This window comes from Gymnoscopelus braueri (assembly GCF_963280865.1).
Source record: "Gymnoscopelus braueri genome assembly, chromosome: 8".
NCBI classification, from domain to species: domain Eukaryota; kingdom Metazoa; phylum Chordata; class Actinopteri; order Myctophiformes; family Myctophidae; genus Gymnoscopelus; species Gymnoscopelus braueri.
The window spans coordinates 25,249,399-25,266,975 of NC_137609.1; the positions used below are offsets into that span (position 1 = coordinate 25,249,399).

Genomic DNA, 17,577 nt, shown 5'->3' on the forward strand with positions numbered 1-17,577 from the left:
ACTCTCAAAAGTGGCCTACGGTTAAGTACATTTTTATTTTCAGTAAAATACAGATGTAAAATGTTCAAAGCCGTTTTAATCACTTCTTCTTTTGTCTTTCTAGAAATTTTTGTCTTCTGTCAGGAGGTACTTCTTCCAAACTGATGCCATGATTCTTTTCCCTGTAAGAACAACATGTTATGTATACAGCTAGCCACCATGTCCTCAGTTTGTTCAGGTGTTGCTGTGAAACATTAGCTAATACATAATTTAGGCCAAAGTGGTGTAAATTTAAATCAGACATGCAGAAATCTAAGATATAAGAACACAAGATATTGTTCTCTTACCCAGGTTTTAGTTCCATTGGTACGGGCAGAAATTTGGTGAAGTCATCTTTCCCAACTAACCAATATGTGTTCTCAATGCCCTTCCCCTGAAAGGCAGATGCATTATTTTGTTTTATTTTAGGATACATCCTTGGCTTATATGGGTCTATATTCACTGTTGTATGTACAGTATTATGCAATTATGATATTTACCTTGAGCTCTGTCAGGCCTCTGAGCTCTATCTTATAGCCCATATCCAAAGTTTTCAGGATCTTAACTGTGCTTTGGTTGACATGAACTCTGAAAGCTGTGGCAAATGAGAAAAAGAAAAGAAAATGCGGAAACATTTCACATTAAATTACCATTAATCATGAACAAGATGAGTCTTCCTTTAATGGGCTTTATTCCAAAAATGCTATATCATCATATAGGAAAACTGTTACTTTGAGATCATTTGACAACAATTAAATGTGCTAAATTGTATTTATTATTTATGTACATTCTAGGCTTAAGATAGCTATTAAATATAACAATATTCTACAAGGAATTTTGTCTTCAATACTGCAGATTTTGTCAGAGTAAAATGGTCGATATCTTTTGAAATGAAGCTCTTGGCTGTTGGTGCAAATACAAAACACTTGGTGGCAGTAGACATCATTATAGCAATTCATTTCCCTGCTGTTGCTCTTCAACTACTCTTCAACAGACTATACTAGACCATAATTGTATAATGGTAAATGAAATATCACCAAAATAAATTGGTGGCCTAACACAGAATTTCAGTGATGATGGTATCATCATTTGGGAGTTCCAACTAATTTTACTGTTTAATAAAAAGATAAATCGTCTACACTTGAACATCTCAAATATTATATTATTATAGTTCTATTTATAAAGTAGAAAAAGGGTATCTGAGGCAAAGGACATACATTAAACCTTGATTTTGGCCGCTAATACTACTGATAGTCTTAAAGGATTACAAAGGACTTGTCACTGTAAACCGTTTAGCCTGCGGTTGCGTGGCCACAAACAGCCAAACGCCTGAGCTTTCAGTTGGTGCTCTGGCAAAAGAAAAAAAAGTTTAAAAATATTCTGTCTGTCTCTGAGGTAGGCTACTCACGCGTTGATGTGGTCTCCATTCGAGATGCTGTGTTTACAGTGTCTCCGAACAGACAATACCGAGGCATTGTAAGACCTATTACTCCAGCTACCACTGAGCCTGGAACACACACACACACACACACACACACACACACACACACACACACACACACACACACACACACACACACACACACACACACACACACACACACACACACACACACACACACACACACACACACACACACACACACACAGGTTTGACTAGGAAGTCACTGATTGGCAAGTGTAAATTACTCACTGTATGTTGATAATCCTTTACTGCTGTCAGGTCTATTTAGTCTGAAGATGTAATATTCAACTCAGTATTGGTCATACATTATATACTGTACACTTTTTAAACTAACAGATAATTAAAGCATGTAATTGTAATTTCTGTGTGATGGTTTTTATTCATTTATAGAATGGAGTAAGCAGTGTCTAATTGGATGACAGGGTCTAAGAGGATAGAATATGTTCTAGAGAAGGATTAGATCAAAATACCTCCTTGCCTTTAGAATCCTGCATTGACATTATTCTCATGCATTCTAATTTCACTTGTTTTCACCTTAACACCCTGTTTGGTATTTATTTTTGCTGTGTTTTATATTAAATCTGTCATGGAATGCCTTGAGAATGGCATATGTGACTTATGTGCGTGTCTACTCTATGAAAACAGTCAGCTGTGATACAGTTTCCCTAATACTTTTCAAATGTCGTGAATGAAATACATGTATGACTCTGGCGTGAGTAAGGGTGATGTGAGCTTGTGTCACCATGGCACAAAGAAAAGGCTTAAATCGGCACACTGGTTACTTGAGCTCCACTGGCCCGGATCGCTGGCGTAGCGGTCCGGGTACCTAGGCTACAATGTAGCCTGACAGCGCGTCGCGGGTTCAAATCCCAATCCAGACGGCCTTTTCTGTGTGTCACTCCCCATCTCTCTCTCCCCATTTCCTGTCAGCCTACTGTCCTATCCATAATAAACGCATACAATAAAAAAAGAGAGCTCAACTGACTGATCAACGTTTCGATCAGTCAGATCTGACTGATCGAAAGTTTGAGAGCGCAATAAACAGTGGAGCTTATTTAGCCAGTGTGCACTTTTTATTTTTCTTGATGTTGAACTCTTATTTGTCCTGCACCTGGGCATTTGAGGTGAATGTGCATTCACTAACTCTTCTTCGTACGGTACAAAGAAAAGACTTCTCTACTCACCAGAGTGAAGGCCCATACGAATCCTGATTTTCATGTCAGGCATATGCCTCATCTTGAACGACCCGATAATGTGGAGAATATCAAGACACATGTTTGCCAACTCAGCTGCGTGGCGGTTGTCATTTCGGTTTGGGCATCCTGAGGCCACCATGTAGGAATCAGCAATAGTTTCAACCTAAATAACATACAAAGAGCGGTCATCACACAAACCAGACTGTTAATTTACGTCTGAGGGCGTAAAAGTGGACCCATAAGGAACCGACCTACACTAATGATCCTTCGAGCCAATGGACCTGTAATAGTAAATCTTTACGCACTTAAACACTTTGGGTTTTACTGTGTAGGCCCACTGTTAGCTTCTCTTTAATGGGGCATTTAAAATTGATAAAAGAAGCTTCAATATATTGGTAACCCTCAAAATAAAAGACACATGAATTACACTGAAAAGCAGGTATGTTAAATGTTCTTGTATGGTTTAATTGCTAGATGAGCATATTATGCTCATCTAGACCAAAATGGTTTGAACTGGTAAATGGTTTGAGCCCTGTGCTCTCCCTTGTGTAGGGTAAAATGAAAACTGTACGCATTGTATATTCACACCTTAGGTTAATTCTCCAGGGAATATCAATGCCCTCAGCATTCGATTTTGTGTGCAAATGGAAATTGTTGCCTAAGGGTGGCATTGAGAGGAAAGGCCAGGGGTTCACCAAAATCAGTAGGATTAAAGTGTGGGATGGGCTGACCAACCAACCGACATTTCCATCCTTAGAGCTCTGCTTCTTGCTAAAATATATTTCTACACTAATTAATTTTTCATTAATAATTCTACATTAATAAATATTCTACACTGATCATCTCTGATAAAGCATTTAAATGTGGAGGAGTCACTTCACTTACCTTGTACACATCATGCATGGAAATGATGCCATCAAAGGTTGAGTACATGTCATTTAGAAACTCTACCACCTCAGTGGGCTCACTGATGGCCGAGATGGTAGTGAATCCAATGATGTCACTGAAGAAGAGGGTGATTTCAGAGAAAAACTCTGGTTTGACGGGTTTGCCTAGCTTCAGTGCCTGTGCCACAGACCTGATGGATGAGACGAAAAGGGGACACGATGAATAGAGAACTGAATGGACACACATCTCACAACACCCTGAAACGTATAGCAATATTTCACTATGGCAGAATTCATTTTGATTTCACCATTTAGCATTCAGGTCAGTATGACCAACTGTTTTTTATTATTGTTCTTTAAATACAGCATCAGTTCTTTAAATACAGCATCAACTAAACACCTAATAAAATAATAGCACTTGAATATATTCTTCCTTCTTTGTAGATATATTAGACTTGGGCCCCTATCTTACCTTATCCTTAATCTTCTTAGGCTATTTCTAATACTTTGAAAAACATTTTAAAACAGTGAAAATAGCTGATCTACAAGCTCACAAGTGTAGATGTAGTGTTTTTTTCCTCTATTTTAAAATGTTTGAAAAATGCAAGAAGATTAGGGTTAAGGCATAAGGTGCCGCGCAAGATAGGGCCCTAGATGTTTATGTTTATTATCTAGATTGAGCTACAGTGGTCAGTTTTGGTGGAAATCAATAATACAATGAGGAGACAATCTCCTCATTAAGTGCTACTGTATGTGAACATGTGAGGTTGCTAATGAGCTCTTTTGATTTGCACATGTGAATCTCACCTGGGCAACATCTGTGACACCAGAGCATCTGTCTTCTGTCTCTCCACCTCCAGCTCCTCTGTTCTTTCTCTGATCAGGTCCTCCAAGTTAGAGGAATATTGCTCCAACATCCGTAGCATGGAGTCAATGATGTTGGTCTTCTTCCCCTTGGTTATGCTCTTGAACTACACAAGAGAGGGTTACATCAGGGAGGGAGGAGGACAGGACTTTCTTTCATTTATCGCTAAAAGAAGAATGATAATAACTCCAGTGTTTCCCAAACAATGGACCGGGACCCATTTTTGGGCCGTACAACCATTTTGTACAACCACTAGAAAAGATCCCCTTTTACATTTACGAAAAAAAGAAAAGAAAAGAAAGCTATTTTCACTATTTTGGAAATAGGGCTTTAAGCCATTCATCATGTATTTTTGTACGTTTGGGTCTTTTGGGCCTTGAGCAGAAAACGTATAGGAAACACTGCGGACAGAGTGGGCTGCACTGGATCATCAAGCACTGCTGCTTTTGTACCTGTTTGAATACGTCCTCAAAGTTGGGTCTCTTTTCTGGGTCTTCACTCCAGCACTGATGCATAACCTGGATTACTTCTATCGGAGCCTCATCCACACAGACATCAGGGCGGCACAAGGGTGGAGGTGATCTGACCTTGTTAATGATCTCTGTCAACAGATACACACATGCACACAAACACACACATATTATTGAATTGTACAAGTACATTAATGGAGTAACAGATATAGTGGGCAAAGAGTAGTAGCCAAAGTAGGTTGGCTGTGTGTGCGTTCACAGTATTCTCATGAAATTATGTCACAAGCACAATACAGTATAAAGTATAATACAATATAAAATATTATATTGTGTATATACTTATATGCATATAGACCAGTGACAGGTGTTGAGCCACCAGAAGCCACAAGAACAGCTTCAATGCGCCTTGGCATAGATTGTACAAGTTTCTGGAACTCTACCGGAGGGATGGAACACCATTCTTACAAAATATATTCCCTCATTTGGTCTTTTCTACGATGGTAGTGGAGAGAGCAGCCTAACAAGTTGGTCCGAAATCTCCAATGGTTGATCAATTGTGTTGAGTTCTGGTGACTGTGATGGTCAGCCACATCATTGTCATACTCCTCAAACCATTCAGTGACGCGTGATTTGGGAACTAACCGGAGCTTTTGGAAAACCCCGCCCCCGGAGAGCCGGGCTGGCTGGTTCCACAATGTCAACTGTTGCTGTTAAAATACAATAGTCTGTTATTATATAGGTTAATAATTGCTTCTCTGCTGACTATATCCAAAGAGTTATAAATAGATGCAGACGGCCAAACTGCTGTTAAAATATGATAGTCTGTTATAGATTAATATGAACACCGGTACTTGCTTCTCTGCTGGCTTTATTATACAGTAGTATTAGATTATAAAATAATGCATAATTGAATGGCCATGCTCTCTCTCGCTCTCTCTCTCTCTCTCTCTCTCTCTCTCTCTCTCTCTCTCTCTCTCTCTCTCTCTCTCTCTCTCTCTCTCTCTCTCTCTCTCTCTCTCAGCAGTCAGGACACTTAAAAAAATAAAAACTACAAGCTCACAATATAAAAGACAGTTCTTGTGCATTTTTGCAGGTGTTCTCACATATTTTCCGGTACAGTTTGCGATATGTACCGTTCTCATTCTTGGCGGAATAGCCGAGTAGCCTACAGTACTTGCTATTCACGTGAGATATGACAGCATTTGGTGATGAGAAATATCAATATAGCATGGCATGATCCAGCATCTGCAGGCTCTCCGGGGGCGAGGTTTGCCAAAAGCTCCGGTTAGTTCCCAAATCACGCTTCAGTGACCCCTTGTGCCCTGTGGGTGGGAAGAGACCACTCCCATCAGGAGTTTTGTCATGGGATAAATGTGATCAGTGTAAATCTTTGCAAATCATTGTTTTGATATGCAGTGACCCTTCCCTATAAGGGGACAAGTGGATCCAAACCATGCCAGGAAAATTCCCCCTGAAGCATAACAGGGCCAGACCCCCCCCCCCCCCCCTTGTAGGGGCCAAGCATTCAGGCCTGTACCCACTCACCCACTTGAGGAGAATAGGGTCTTCAGATGACTCATCTGACCAGATCATTTTTCCCCCCACGTCTATAGACGAGTAGCTACGGATTTTGCACCTCTGAACTCTCAAACTTGCATACATTTTTGCAATGAGGGGTTATGCACTGCAATATACTTTAATATCCCTTCATATAATGTAGTTGTTGACGGACCGTTCTTGCTGTCATTCTAATCACGTCCTGCATTGATATTCACAGTCACCTGAGGAAGTATTGTTCTTCTGCTTTTCCTTACATATCGCAATGCAAGAGCATTACAGTCACTGAATGTCCACCACAATTTCTGACCATGTGTACTGATGTCTTTCCCAGAGATCAAAATGCAGACGTCTCTTTAGTCGCTGTTCCTACTGAAACATTCTATTCATTGTCCCTTAGATCTTTTTCTCTTGCCACCTTAATCCAAAATTGAGGTAAACTGGCCCTGTTCAGAATGTTTGTGCCTCCACCGGTGGACAGCCGTGGTTGCATGGAGGCATTATGTTTTCGGATTGTCCATACGGCCATCCATACATCCCTCCGTCCAAACCCTCATGAACTCTGTATCAAGGTCACTGTGATCTTACAATCGTCCCATTCTCACGATATCTCTGGAATGCTTTGATGGAATTACATTTGGCGTAAATGTCCTTGTACTCAAGGATGAACTTGTTAAATGTAGTTGGTCAAAGGTCAAGGTCACTGACATGTTCATTAAGTTCCTTCAAAGGCTTCGCTATACAATGTTTGTATATGTAAAACACGTTGCAAAGAAACCCCTATCTACATCTGCAAGTAACACAAAGAGTGACGTGTAGAGCAACTATTCTTGCTATTTGCTGTACAACAAAATATATAGGGTTTAAAGGCAGGGTACGTTTTTATTTTGGTTTATTTTGTTTTGTCAAAATAAGTGTTATATTGCTTTATATTCTGATAATACTCATAGAGTGTTTGTTCAGTAACAGGGATCTCTCCTCTTGATTAAACAGAAAATGCATTTTCAGGTCGGGATACCAATTTTATCCAATAAGGAGAGAGAACTCTCACAGAATACAGATTAAACAAGTGAATTTGGGAGTGATGACATAAAGAAATGAGCAGACAAAATTGGAACTGGGACACTATAAAATTGAAGCTGATAAAGGGGAACCCTCTCCTGATTGGCTGAAGATTGGCCACCCACCTGGATTTATTTATAGTTTAGTTTTAAGATCTGGAGAGACACAGTGACCCCTGTTACTAGAACAAACACTCTATAGCAATGATTACTATCACAACATAGTGCTTTAACCTTATAACAAAAAAAACTGTTGTTTTAGCCAGAATATATCACTTACCCCACCTTTAACTGTCTGCATTACACTAGCTGATTTCTTATTTCCTTTTTTATACGTTATCAATTGTGAATCATGCTGCGCGGCTCACCCTTGGGAGGCATGTCGAGCATGCAGAAAGGAGCACAGCGAGAGATGATTTCCTGCATGATGATAGAGAAACTGTACACATCGCCTTGGAAGCTTCCCCTCTGTAGCAGACTAGAGTCTCTCAGCAGCTCTGGAGCTGTCCACAACAGATCTGGGTGAGAGAGAAACACATAATATGTACAGTAAGTAAATAATACAAATACAAAAATAACAATTAACCATAGTAACCCCAGAGTCCCTATTTGGGGGAGATTTTCAAAAATATTTGAAATTATTATTATTATTAAGCCAATCTACAAGCTCACAACGTGATGAATCAAGGGTGAGATTAGTTTGAACCAGTGGTGTAAAGTAACTAAGTACATTTAATTAAGTACTGTATTTAATTCAATTTTGAGGTACTTTTACTTTACTGGAGTATTTCCAATTTTCAATACTTTTACTTCTACTCCACTACATCTCAAAGGGAAATATTGTACTTTTACTCCACTACAATTATTTGAAAACTTTAGTTTACTAGTTACTTTGCAGATATAAATGATTACATTATAAAACATACATTAACCAATGTAGCCCTATTTTATACCTAGGCTATTTGAAAATAGACGATCTACAAGCTCACAACGTCGCATCGTGGCGCGTTGTGAGCTTGTAGATCTGCTATTTTCAAACATTTTTGTACTTTTACTTTTGGTACTTTAAGTACATTTTGATACCAATACTTTTGTACTTTTAGTCAAGTAAATTTTTTATTCCGGACTTTTACTTGTAACAGAGTACTTCTACATTGCAGTATTGATACTTTTACTTAAGTAAAACATTTGAGTACTTTTGAACATGTGTATGAACTCACCCTCTGGGTTCTCCATATCCGGACAGATATTCTGGCATAGCATGATTGAATTGAAGCCATAATCAGTCACCTTCAGCACAAAGCGCCCATCCACCACACAGTTTCGAGATTTGAGCCTCCCGTGGATGACGTCACGATGGTGCAGGTATTTCATTCCCTGAGAAGAAAGTTTGAGTGAAATGTGTGTGATGGGGAGAGACTGTTAAAGAGTGGACAATGAGACATGAGGAGGGAGATATGGTTAGTTTTTTTCCTCTCTTACCCGAATCAGATCCATTAACAAAGAGGACTTGAACATCCAATCGAGACGCATTTCCTCATTGTTGAGGAGATCCTCCAAGCTGCCCCTGATGCAGTGTTCAGTAACAACGCCGAAGACCCCAGAGTCACAGAACAGACCCATAAAGAGGTTGAGGTTCTCATGCCGCATTTCCCTGAGCTAAAACAGAAATAGAATTAGTTGAAACGATGGCCTTTATAACTTACATGTATAGACTTAACATGCTATCTGGGACAGTATTGTAGGACATGAACAAGATATCTCTCTTTCTCTCATCCTCCTAGACAGTGGTGTAGTGTAAAGTAACTATAAGTACATTTACTCAAGTTCTGTACTTTAGTATGTTCAGTTATTTTACTTCTACTCCACTACATCTCAACGGCAAATGTTGTATTTTTACTCCACTACAATTACTTGAAAACTTTAGTTACTAGTTACTGTGTAGATTTTCATTATTAATAGAAAATGTACATTAACCACTTCAGCCCTATACATTTCGGCCATTTGAAAATAGCCAACCTACAAGCTCACAATGCGTCGCATTGTGAGCTTGTAGGTTGTCTATTTTCATAACTTTTTATACATTTGAAAACTTGTGAAATGGGACATTCTGCATAATGAGTACTTTATGCTTTTGGTACTTTAAGTACATTCTGATACCAATGATTTTGTACTTTGAATTCCGGACTTTTACTTAATGAAAACTTTTTACGTAATAGAGTATTTCTACATTTCAGTATTGATACTGTTAATTAACAAAGACATGTGAGTACTTTTTCCACCACTGCTTCTAAACATAAACGATAGTCAGCGTTAGCTAATGCAGTATGGACTGCCCTAGAGGTTAATGGTTAAACATGAATGAATGGTGAAATTCAGTGCCTTTTACCTTGATGAAGGTATTCTCAGCATTTTTAGTGACACTTGTTTCAGCGATTCCACTGGGGCATTTCTTCAGCCAAACCCAGTCACCCTAGGAGATGCAGGACATGACAATATGTATCTGTGTGTATAGGGGTCACATTATCATTTACACCAATATACAGAGTTTTATTATATGTTAGATATTTAGGTCCAAGGCAGATCTGTATCTATATGGTTAGTGCATTAACCCAGTGTTTCTCAAATGGGGGTATGTGTAACCCCTAGGTGTTTGTGTGGAGGGGGTCCGTGAGATAAAGAGATAAAGTTATGTTTAATAAGAAAACATTTACAATCTTTGCGTAACCCTATTGTTAAACCAAATTATATAAATAACATGCCTAGCACAACTGCTAAATGACTGTAATGTAACTGTTATTGAATAGAAATCAATACTTATTTGCACATTCCTTGATACAGTATTAACATAAAAACTTAAATGTTATGGCCATCGTTTAAAAAAAAAGAACTTCTCGGGAGGCACTAATTGCGACTCTTTCTCTCCAGTTCTTTCTAACGTTATATTCTTCAAAAGGTGGGTTGTCATTCATTCATAGCATCATATGCTAGCTATGGTTTTCGCTTGCAGTTTTTCTCAGCTTGCAATGGCTTCCACTGTCCTCTCAGAATATGGCATCTAAACAACTACGCAGCATATGGGATGTAAACATGCAATGTCTATGGTAGTCACTAAGGATGCGATACTGTGTTCGGCCACTGTATATATCAATATGGTAAATCCGTGGCGCTGTTCCTCACTCGGCCAGCCAATCAACGGGCTAGGTCAGTTTTGCAGAAGCAGCCATCTTGTTTAGCGTTTATGCGGACAGGATCACAGACTGGCAAATATGGTTTCAATTAACGATAGAACGCAAAATTACAGTACTAAACACATGTATGACATAGTGTGTTAAGTCAGAATGCTATGCTGGCCATGTTCGATGAAGAAAATGGCAAACGTTTTTTTGCAGCTGAGCTGCCGGCGGCGGCTGAGAGCTGGGGCGGAGGCGGCGGAGTGTCCCTCGTTTGTGTTCATGTATGTGTGAGCAGTGGCGTACCCACTGTAGACTAACTAAGATCTCGCCTCCCCTAAAAAACCCAAATAACCCGAAAAGGTGTCATTGCGTGCTTAATGTCCTCAAAGTCACGCATCCAACAAGCTTTGAACTGATCAGATTGGATCGTTCCAGAGATAATGGCCAAAACATCTTGAAAACGGCCACTTTCGCCGGTTTTCGATCGCCGATTTTTTATTTAGTTGAAATTTCTTTTTTGGGGGTAATAGAGGGGGGGGGGGTCTCGCCTGCCCTAAATGTAAATCCTGGGGACACCACTGTGTGTGAGTGGAAATGATCGGATCCAACCCCGGACTGTAAGAAGACCCCGGACCTCGACACTATCATGAGGATTCAGTGATCATTGCGTCTGTTTTATCACACAAAAACAAGTCTAATATATATATTTTTGGTAATGTTTAGTAAGACTGAGTTGACAGTACTTTTCAAGGGGTTTCGCTTGCTGCAAGCTGATATATATGACTGTGTCATTTCTTGTTAGTGTATAGTGGTTCAAACTTTTTCATGCCAGGTCCCCCCAAATTAGCATGTATATGGCCGTGGTGCAGACCCCATACAAAATTTGTGTTGCTATCACCTGGAACCTCCATCAAAGACCCCTGGGGTCCCCAGACCCCACTTTGAGAACCACCAGTGTAAAACCTATGGCCTCTAATTGTTTGTTTGGATTCCTCATAGTTGCATGTATAACTTTCGGGGGGGTTGACAAATGTCTCACCTCAAAGACAGCAATGTTTGAGTTGTCAGGGGTGGAGGTGAAGTAGCTGCGTCCAGACACGGAGTGGCGAGAGGGTGTCTTCATTTCCACCTGGCTTGTGTCCTCAGTTAGCTTCTGCTCAAAGGACAAGTTAAGTTAGAGTAAGGGGGAGGAGGGGTCAGCTCAGAATAGATAATCCTTTCCAGGTACCAGGCAACCTTCTTCTACCATCTGCATGGAAGGTATTGTATGCACAGCAGTGGTGGACAGAGTACTCAATCCCAGTGCTTGAGTCACAGTATAAATACTCCTGGTCAAGTGAAAGTTGCACTGTCAAATTTAACTACTCGAGTTAAAAGTACTGGAGTACTTAAGTATTCAAAAGTACAAATTACAAAGAACATTTTCTTTATTTTATTCTCTATTGCTGTATTTAAATGTAGACAATTCAAAGATTTCCCAGAAATTCAAAAACAATATCAAAAATATAGAAAATGTGTTGCATCGCGACACGTTGTGACCTTGTAGATCTGCTATTTTCACTATTTAGGATATCTTGTACAGTACTCAAGTAAATGTACTTTGTTGCTGTCCGCCACTGCGTATGAACAACCGACACAAGCTGAAACAATGGCAAAGTCTGGGGGTTCGAATCCACCGCGGTGCATCCGGCTTTGTCGAGCGTCTATACAAACATAATTGGCCCGTGTTTGGGGGACAGAAGCCGTAGGGAGAGGGATATTTGTAACTGCACATACTCCTATGGGCTGGGGTGGCACCTGTCAGTGGGGAGTGTTGGGCGGGAGGAGTAGAACGAAGGCTCTAGTATCCCGGTGGGGGCTCCTCACTGGCAGGTGAGCCAATAGGATACAACAGCAGTGACAGCACACAGAAAAGTGTGTGGGGAATGAATCAATAGGCATAATGAAGAAAAAGGGTTAAAAAGAAAAAAGAAAAACTGACCCGCGTGCTGGCCTGAGTGTTGATGAAAACCAGGTCATCCAGCGTTAGCACCACCTTCGTAAAGCCATCACCGCCAATACTGAAGCCACCGATGCCAATCTTTCCACCTCCCCTGGACAGAGCAAATGAATACAAAATGAATATATATCTTTACATGCATCAGTGCTTTTCTGTCAAGTGAGTAGGGTTTGGATGAAAACATACTTAATACGGAAGAAGACGTAAAATCCGCTTGCAGCCAGTATTATAAGCAGAAGGAATAGAAGCGCGACAGTGGCCGAGTCCAGTCCTTGAAGGATGAAGAGAACACAGACAGAGATGGAATGAGTCTCAGTCACATATACAATACCAATATATAAATGTTTCTTTGTAATATTATTATCATTATTATAAGAACCTTGTGGTAAAATGTTGTGGACAGAACTACACTCACCACCAGTGCAGGTAAAGTACGGGCTGAACCAACAGCTTGAGTCAGTGTAGGGTGTACTGCCGGCGAAATGGATCGAACGGCCGAGGTATTTCAACCCACCAATTCTTCCATTGATATGGGGGGCCTCTAAAACATGCGTTGAGTAGAGGTAGTCACCGCTGCCACTGTAGTCCAGTACCACATAGCGACCCAGCATGCCCTCCCTGTTTCTTCCTGCCTGCAAGGGTTGGTTGAAGCCTTCAAACTCAAAGCCTCCCTCGCCAGTAGGTAGAATTTCACCAGTCACCCAGGCTCCACCTTTGAGACGGGCCTGCTCAGCAGCCATGGCTGTGTAGTACAGCATGTTGTAGATGGTGCCGAAGAATGGAGATATCTAGGAGAGGAAACAACAGAGTCGATGAACTACCAAACCCAGGCCAACCTCTTTATTATTGTTACTAAATACCAGTGGTGGAAAAGGTACTCAAATGTTTTACTTAAGTAAAAGTACCAATACTGCAATGTGGAAATACTCTGTTACAAGTAAAAGTCTGGAATGAAAAATGTACTTGAGTAAAAGTACCAAAGTATTGGCATCAAAATGTAATTAAAGTACCAAAAGTAAAAGTACTAAAATGTTTGAAAATAGCAGATCTACGAGCTCACAACGCGCCGCGATGTGACGCGTTGTGAGCTTGTAGATCGGCTATTTTCAAATAGCCTATGTATAAAATAGGGCTAAAGTGGTTAATGTATGCTTCATAATATCATAATTTATATCTGAAAAGTAACTAGTAACTAAAGTTTTCAAATAATTGTAGTGGAGTAAAAGTACAATATTTGCCTTTGACATGTAGTGGAGTAGAAGTAAAAGTATTGGAAATTGGAAATATTAAGTAGAGTACAAATACCTCAACATTGTACTTAATACTATATACTATGGAATTCTGTAATATGTTTCTTCAGTCATTTTATTGCTGTAGTTAGATTGGATCAAAATAGAAGAATGGAAACTTTGGGAAGGACATGAAACACATGTCTTCTGCCTTATGCAGGCACTATCGTGTCAGCTTTCGCCACACCCATTTTGAGGCATATTATAAAGCTTTTATTATTCATGTGTTCTGTATTTCACCTGCTCCGGTGGCGTTTTGCTGCGGATTTCATTGGTAGCCTGAGCGTCTCTGAAGGCCTCATAGAAATTGCGCTCTCCAGAGTCCATTGTGATGGTGAGAACCCCATCGTAGGCCCTGCGAATCTTGCTGTCATTGCGGAGCACGTGGTAGTGTGCATTATTGTAAGGCAATGCGTAGAGGAGGGTGTCATAGGGGATGAACACATAGCCACGGCCGATCATATGCATGTCCAAGGCTTTGGTCAGAAGCTGGCGTTGGGCCTCACCACCACCAATCAGTACAGACGGCATGCTCATGATGACCACTGCATAGAGAGAGAAGGGGTATGGAGACACAGAGGGTGAAACCAAATGCTGCATGTTGATTAATGTTAAACAAAATGTCTCCTCAACCTTAAAAACACTCAGTTTTCTTGCTCCTAACATCAAATGCCTAGTTTTACTTTGGTGCACGACCATGTTGCTGGACAAAACTGATATGTTACTTGGACTGAACTACATGGTTGTTTGACCAAGCATAAATTGGCCATAATACAGCACACTCACAAAATACAAGCATACCTCGAACCCGATCCGTATCCCGTACTTTCTGCAGGGCTCTCTGCGGCCCGTCCTTGTCATCCTCCATAGTGACCACAGTGCTGACAGGAAGGCCGAGGGTCCGTAGTGATGAGGCCAGCTCAAGTCCAGTGGCTTCCCACAGGTCCCCCTCCGCTGAAATGATGGCAACATGAGCCCAGCGGAAATAACGCAACACAGAGAAAAGGACGCGGGAGGACAGAGGTAATGGCCGGAGGAAGGTAGAATACATCCCTCCGTCTTCCATGGTCGGTTTCAGACAGCCCCAGGAGAGCATTCCCATATTCCACTGTTTTGTCATCAAAGCTGCAGTGGAGCAGTAGCCCGGGTTTGCCGGGCCCAGTAGAGCAGCACCATAGCCATCCAATCCAGAGAAGCGGGCGAGTGCCCGTGAAGACTTGCAGTCCTCATTGACCAGTGTGTAGTCATACCAGTAGCCTTTTTTGAGGTAGGGGTTCTTGTTGATGCGGCTGGTGGCAAGGCTGGCTGCCAGGTCGGGGAGGGCTTTGGAGTACATGGGGTCACATGTCCAGGGGCCAACGATGGCCACCTTGAAAGTGGATGCCCAAGCTTCACAGGGTAGATAGGCAGACATCAGGAGGGGGAGCAGAAACCAATACCCCCACCAGTGTTTCTGGCGTACGACAGGGGGCGATGTTATCAATGCTAATAATGATGGTATTGGTGATGATGATAATGATGTACAATGCCAACAATTGTTTATTGAATCCGTTACATTTGTACTCCTGTGTTTTCGTTTGTCCATTTTTACTGATTGCCTTTGCCATCGAGGGTGGTAAGATAGGTTGTGGAGAACACAGGGGTCTCTGTGACTTGTCATCGTCCCACAGGTCGATGCTTCCAGGCTCAGATGCAGGAGAGGAGCAGAGAGTTGACAATCAGCTGGTGTGTCTCATGAGACTGTGTTTGTTCCTTGGCACTTGAAGGGGCCCTAGCCCCAAATTGGCCAGGTGATTGCAAGACTCCAAGCCATCACTGTCTTCATGGAACAGCCAGAAAAAGGTAAGAAAAACAGATAAAGTTAGGAAGTTGTTACTTAATGACACAACTGCTGAATACAGTGAAGTAATCTGTAAAAACTAGATAGAGACTGGGAAACATTTAACACCCTGAACATGTCAAATTAACTTGACATCCTTCCTCACATAATAAAGTACACAAGAATGTAATGGAACAAATTAATCAAGAAGGCTTTTCTGATAAGTCCTGCTAGTCTTGTTTGTAATATATTTTCAGTGAGTGACAGACCCGGTTGTATGACTGAGTCTTAAGAATCCTCGAATCCTTAAAAATGGTGCCCAGAGTGCCACTGCAGAATGTACTTACTGCATAGCATTCGAAGCAAACAGGGGCAGGTTGATTAGAGGGCAGGTTTGTCAGCCATTTTGTGAGCACACAAAGATGTGAGGCTGTGATTTTTTGTTTTTTGTATGATGTCTTTCAATCATGTGGGTCTCTTGTACATTACCCTTTCTCTTAGGTCAGTCTCTTTAAATCTTCTCAGGTTCACCCAGCTGACCCCATTCTGATTATTAAAATCAACTGAGAAATGTCTCCATGCGTGAGGATTATTCTTGTGGTTGCAATTATGATTGTTTGCATGACTATTATGAGAAAACCAAACCCATCTAGAACAAATAAACATCTAATGATCACAGGAATCAAACTAAAATCACATTCTGAGGTCAGAGCTTATCTGTGGTTTAAATGGTTTTAAAATCAAATAATGGTTAATAGAACTTCAGTTGAGATAATACAGTCTGCAAGGTGAGTTGAAGCTAAAAGAATATGAGGCTCTCAAAGTGGCTAATACTGGCAGTAGCTTATCAGTTGCTAATAGGCTAAGGGTACCAGAGAGTGATACTTAAAGGAAATAGGTCAATTTATGTTAATCCCTATCATTTTCACTTTTATGATTAATTGGATTACTCTGGAAATCTGCACCAAATTTATGAAACACTTAATCATAGTTTGTTTTAACATCTCAGTCCAATGAATAGCTCTATACGGAACATGTGAACATTCCTTTTTGAAAGCTGGTATAGGAGCTTTTTTAACCTGAATTGCTCAAATTAAACATTTATTGCACAAACCTTGACAAAATAAACAAATGAACAGTTGTTGGTTAACAAAAACAAAAAATACAAAGCAAGTCATACAGACCAGGAGTCGTAGTTTGTCTACATGTGAGCCATCATGATGTAGTCTGTCTTTGAATAGAAAGGTCCAGAATTCAGAAGGAATTAAGAGAAAGAAACCTATTCCAGATGTCCTTTCCTGTGGTATTTTATTTGCAATGAAAATGTATCCTGGATATTCCAAATGAAAGAATTGAAATATAGAAAATTTCAAAATGATCTTCTCTTATATCCATCCTGTGTGAAAATATAAAAAATGTAAATCCATATTTCCAGGAATATATAGCCTTGACTGCTGCAGGCCCTGTTTTGGACTGGGACCGGCCCCAAACCACAGAGCAAGGGTCAAGGAGCAATGTGAAGAAGAACAACTATACTCATGCAGAGAGCAGATAGCTGGAGACAGAGAACAGGTAAAAGCAGAGGGAAGGTGGGCCGGGCAGCCAAGCTTTGACTTCTCAACCCTCTTTAGCTTTTAATCCATGGGAACACTGTGGGAAGCTTGAGACGAAGAGTGTGGGGGAGGGCAGTGGATGAGAGAAAGAAGGTGAAGGTAGATGCGTTTATGCTCTATCCCCATGTGTCACGGGGAATGCACAGTAGTAATTTAAAATAC

General features: G+C 40.7%; 1 protein-coding gene across 1 annotated transcript; it reads right to left on the bottom strand.

The window, feature by feature from the left end:
* Window positions 1-79: 79 nt before the first annotated feature.
* gucy2d (guanylate cyclase 2D, retinal) lies at window positions 80-15,643 on the bottom strand (the record flags this gene model as incomplete). Its single annotated transcript, XM_080435996.1, has 18 exons — window positions 80-161; window positions 327-412; window positions 519-613; window positions 1,427-1,525; window positions 2,668-2,842; window positions 3,565-3,757; window positions 4,374-4,537; window positions 4,884-5,032; window positions 7,888-8,037; window positions 8,740-8,896; window positions 9,002-9,178; window positions 9,909-9,992; window positions 11,735-11,848; window positions 12,677-12,788; window positions 12,881-12,965; window positions 13,110-13,482; window positions 14,224-14,528; window positions 14,785-15,643. The coding sequence occupies 18 exons, from the start codon at window positions 15,641-15,643 to the stop codon at window positions 80-82; spliced, it is 3,459 nt and encodes a 1,152-aa protein (XP_080292122.1).
* Window positions 15,644-17,577: the final 1,934 nt, after the last annotated feature.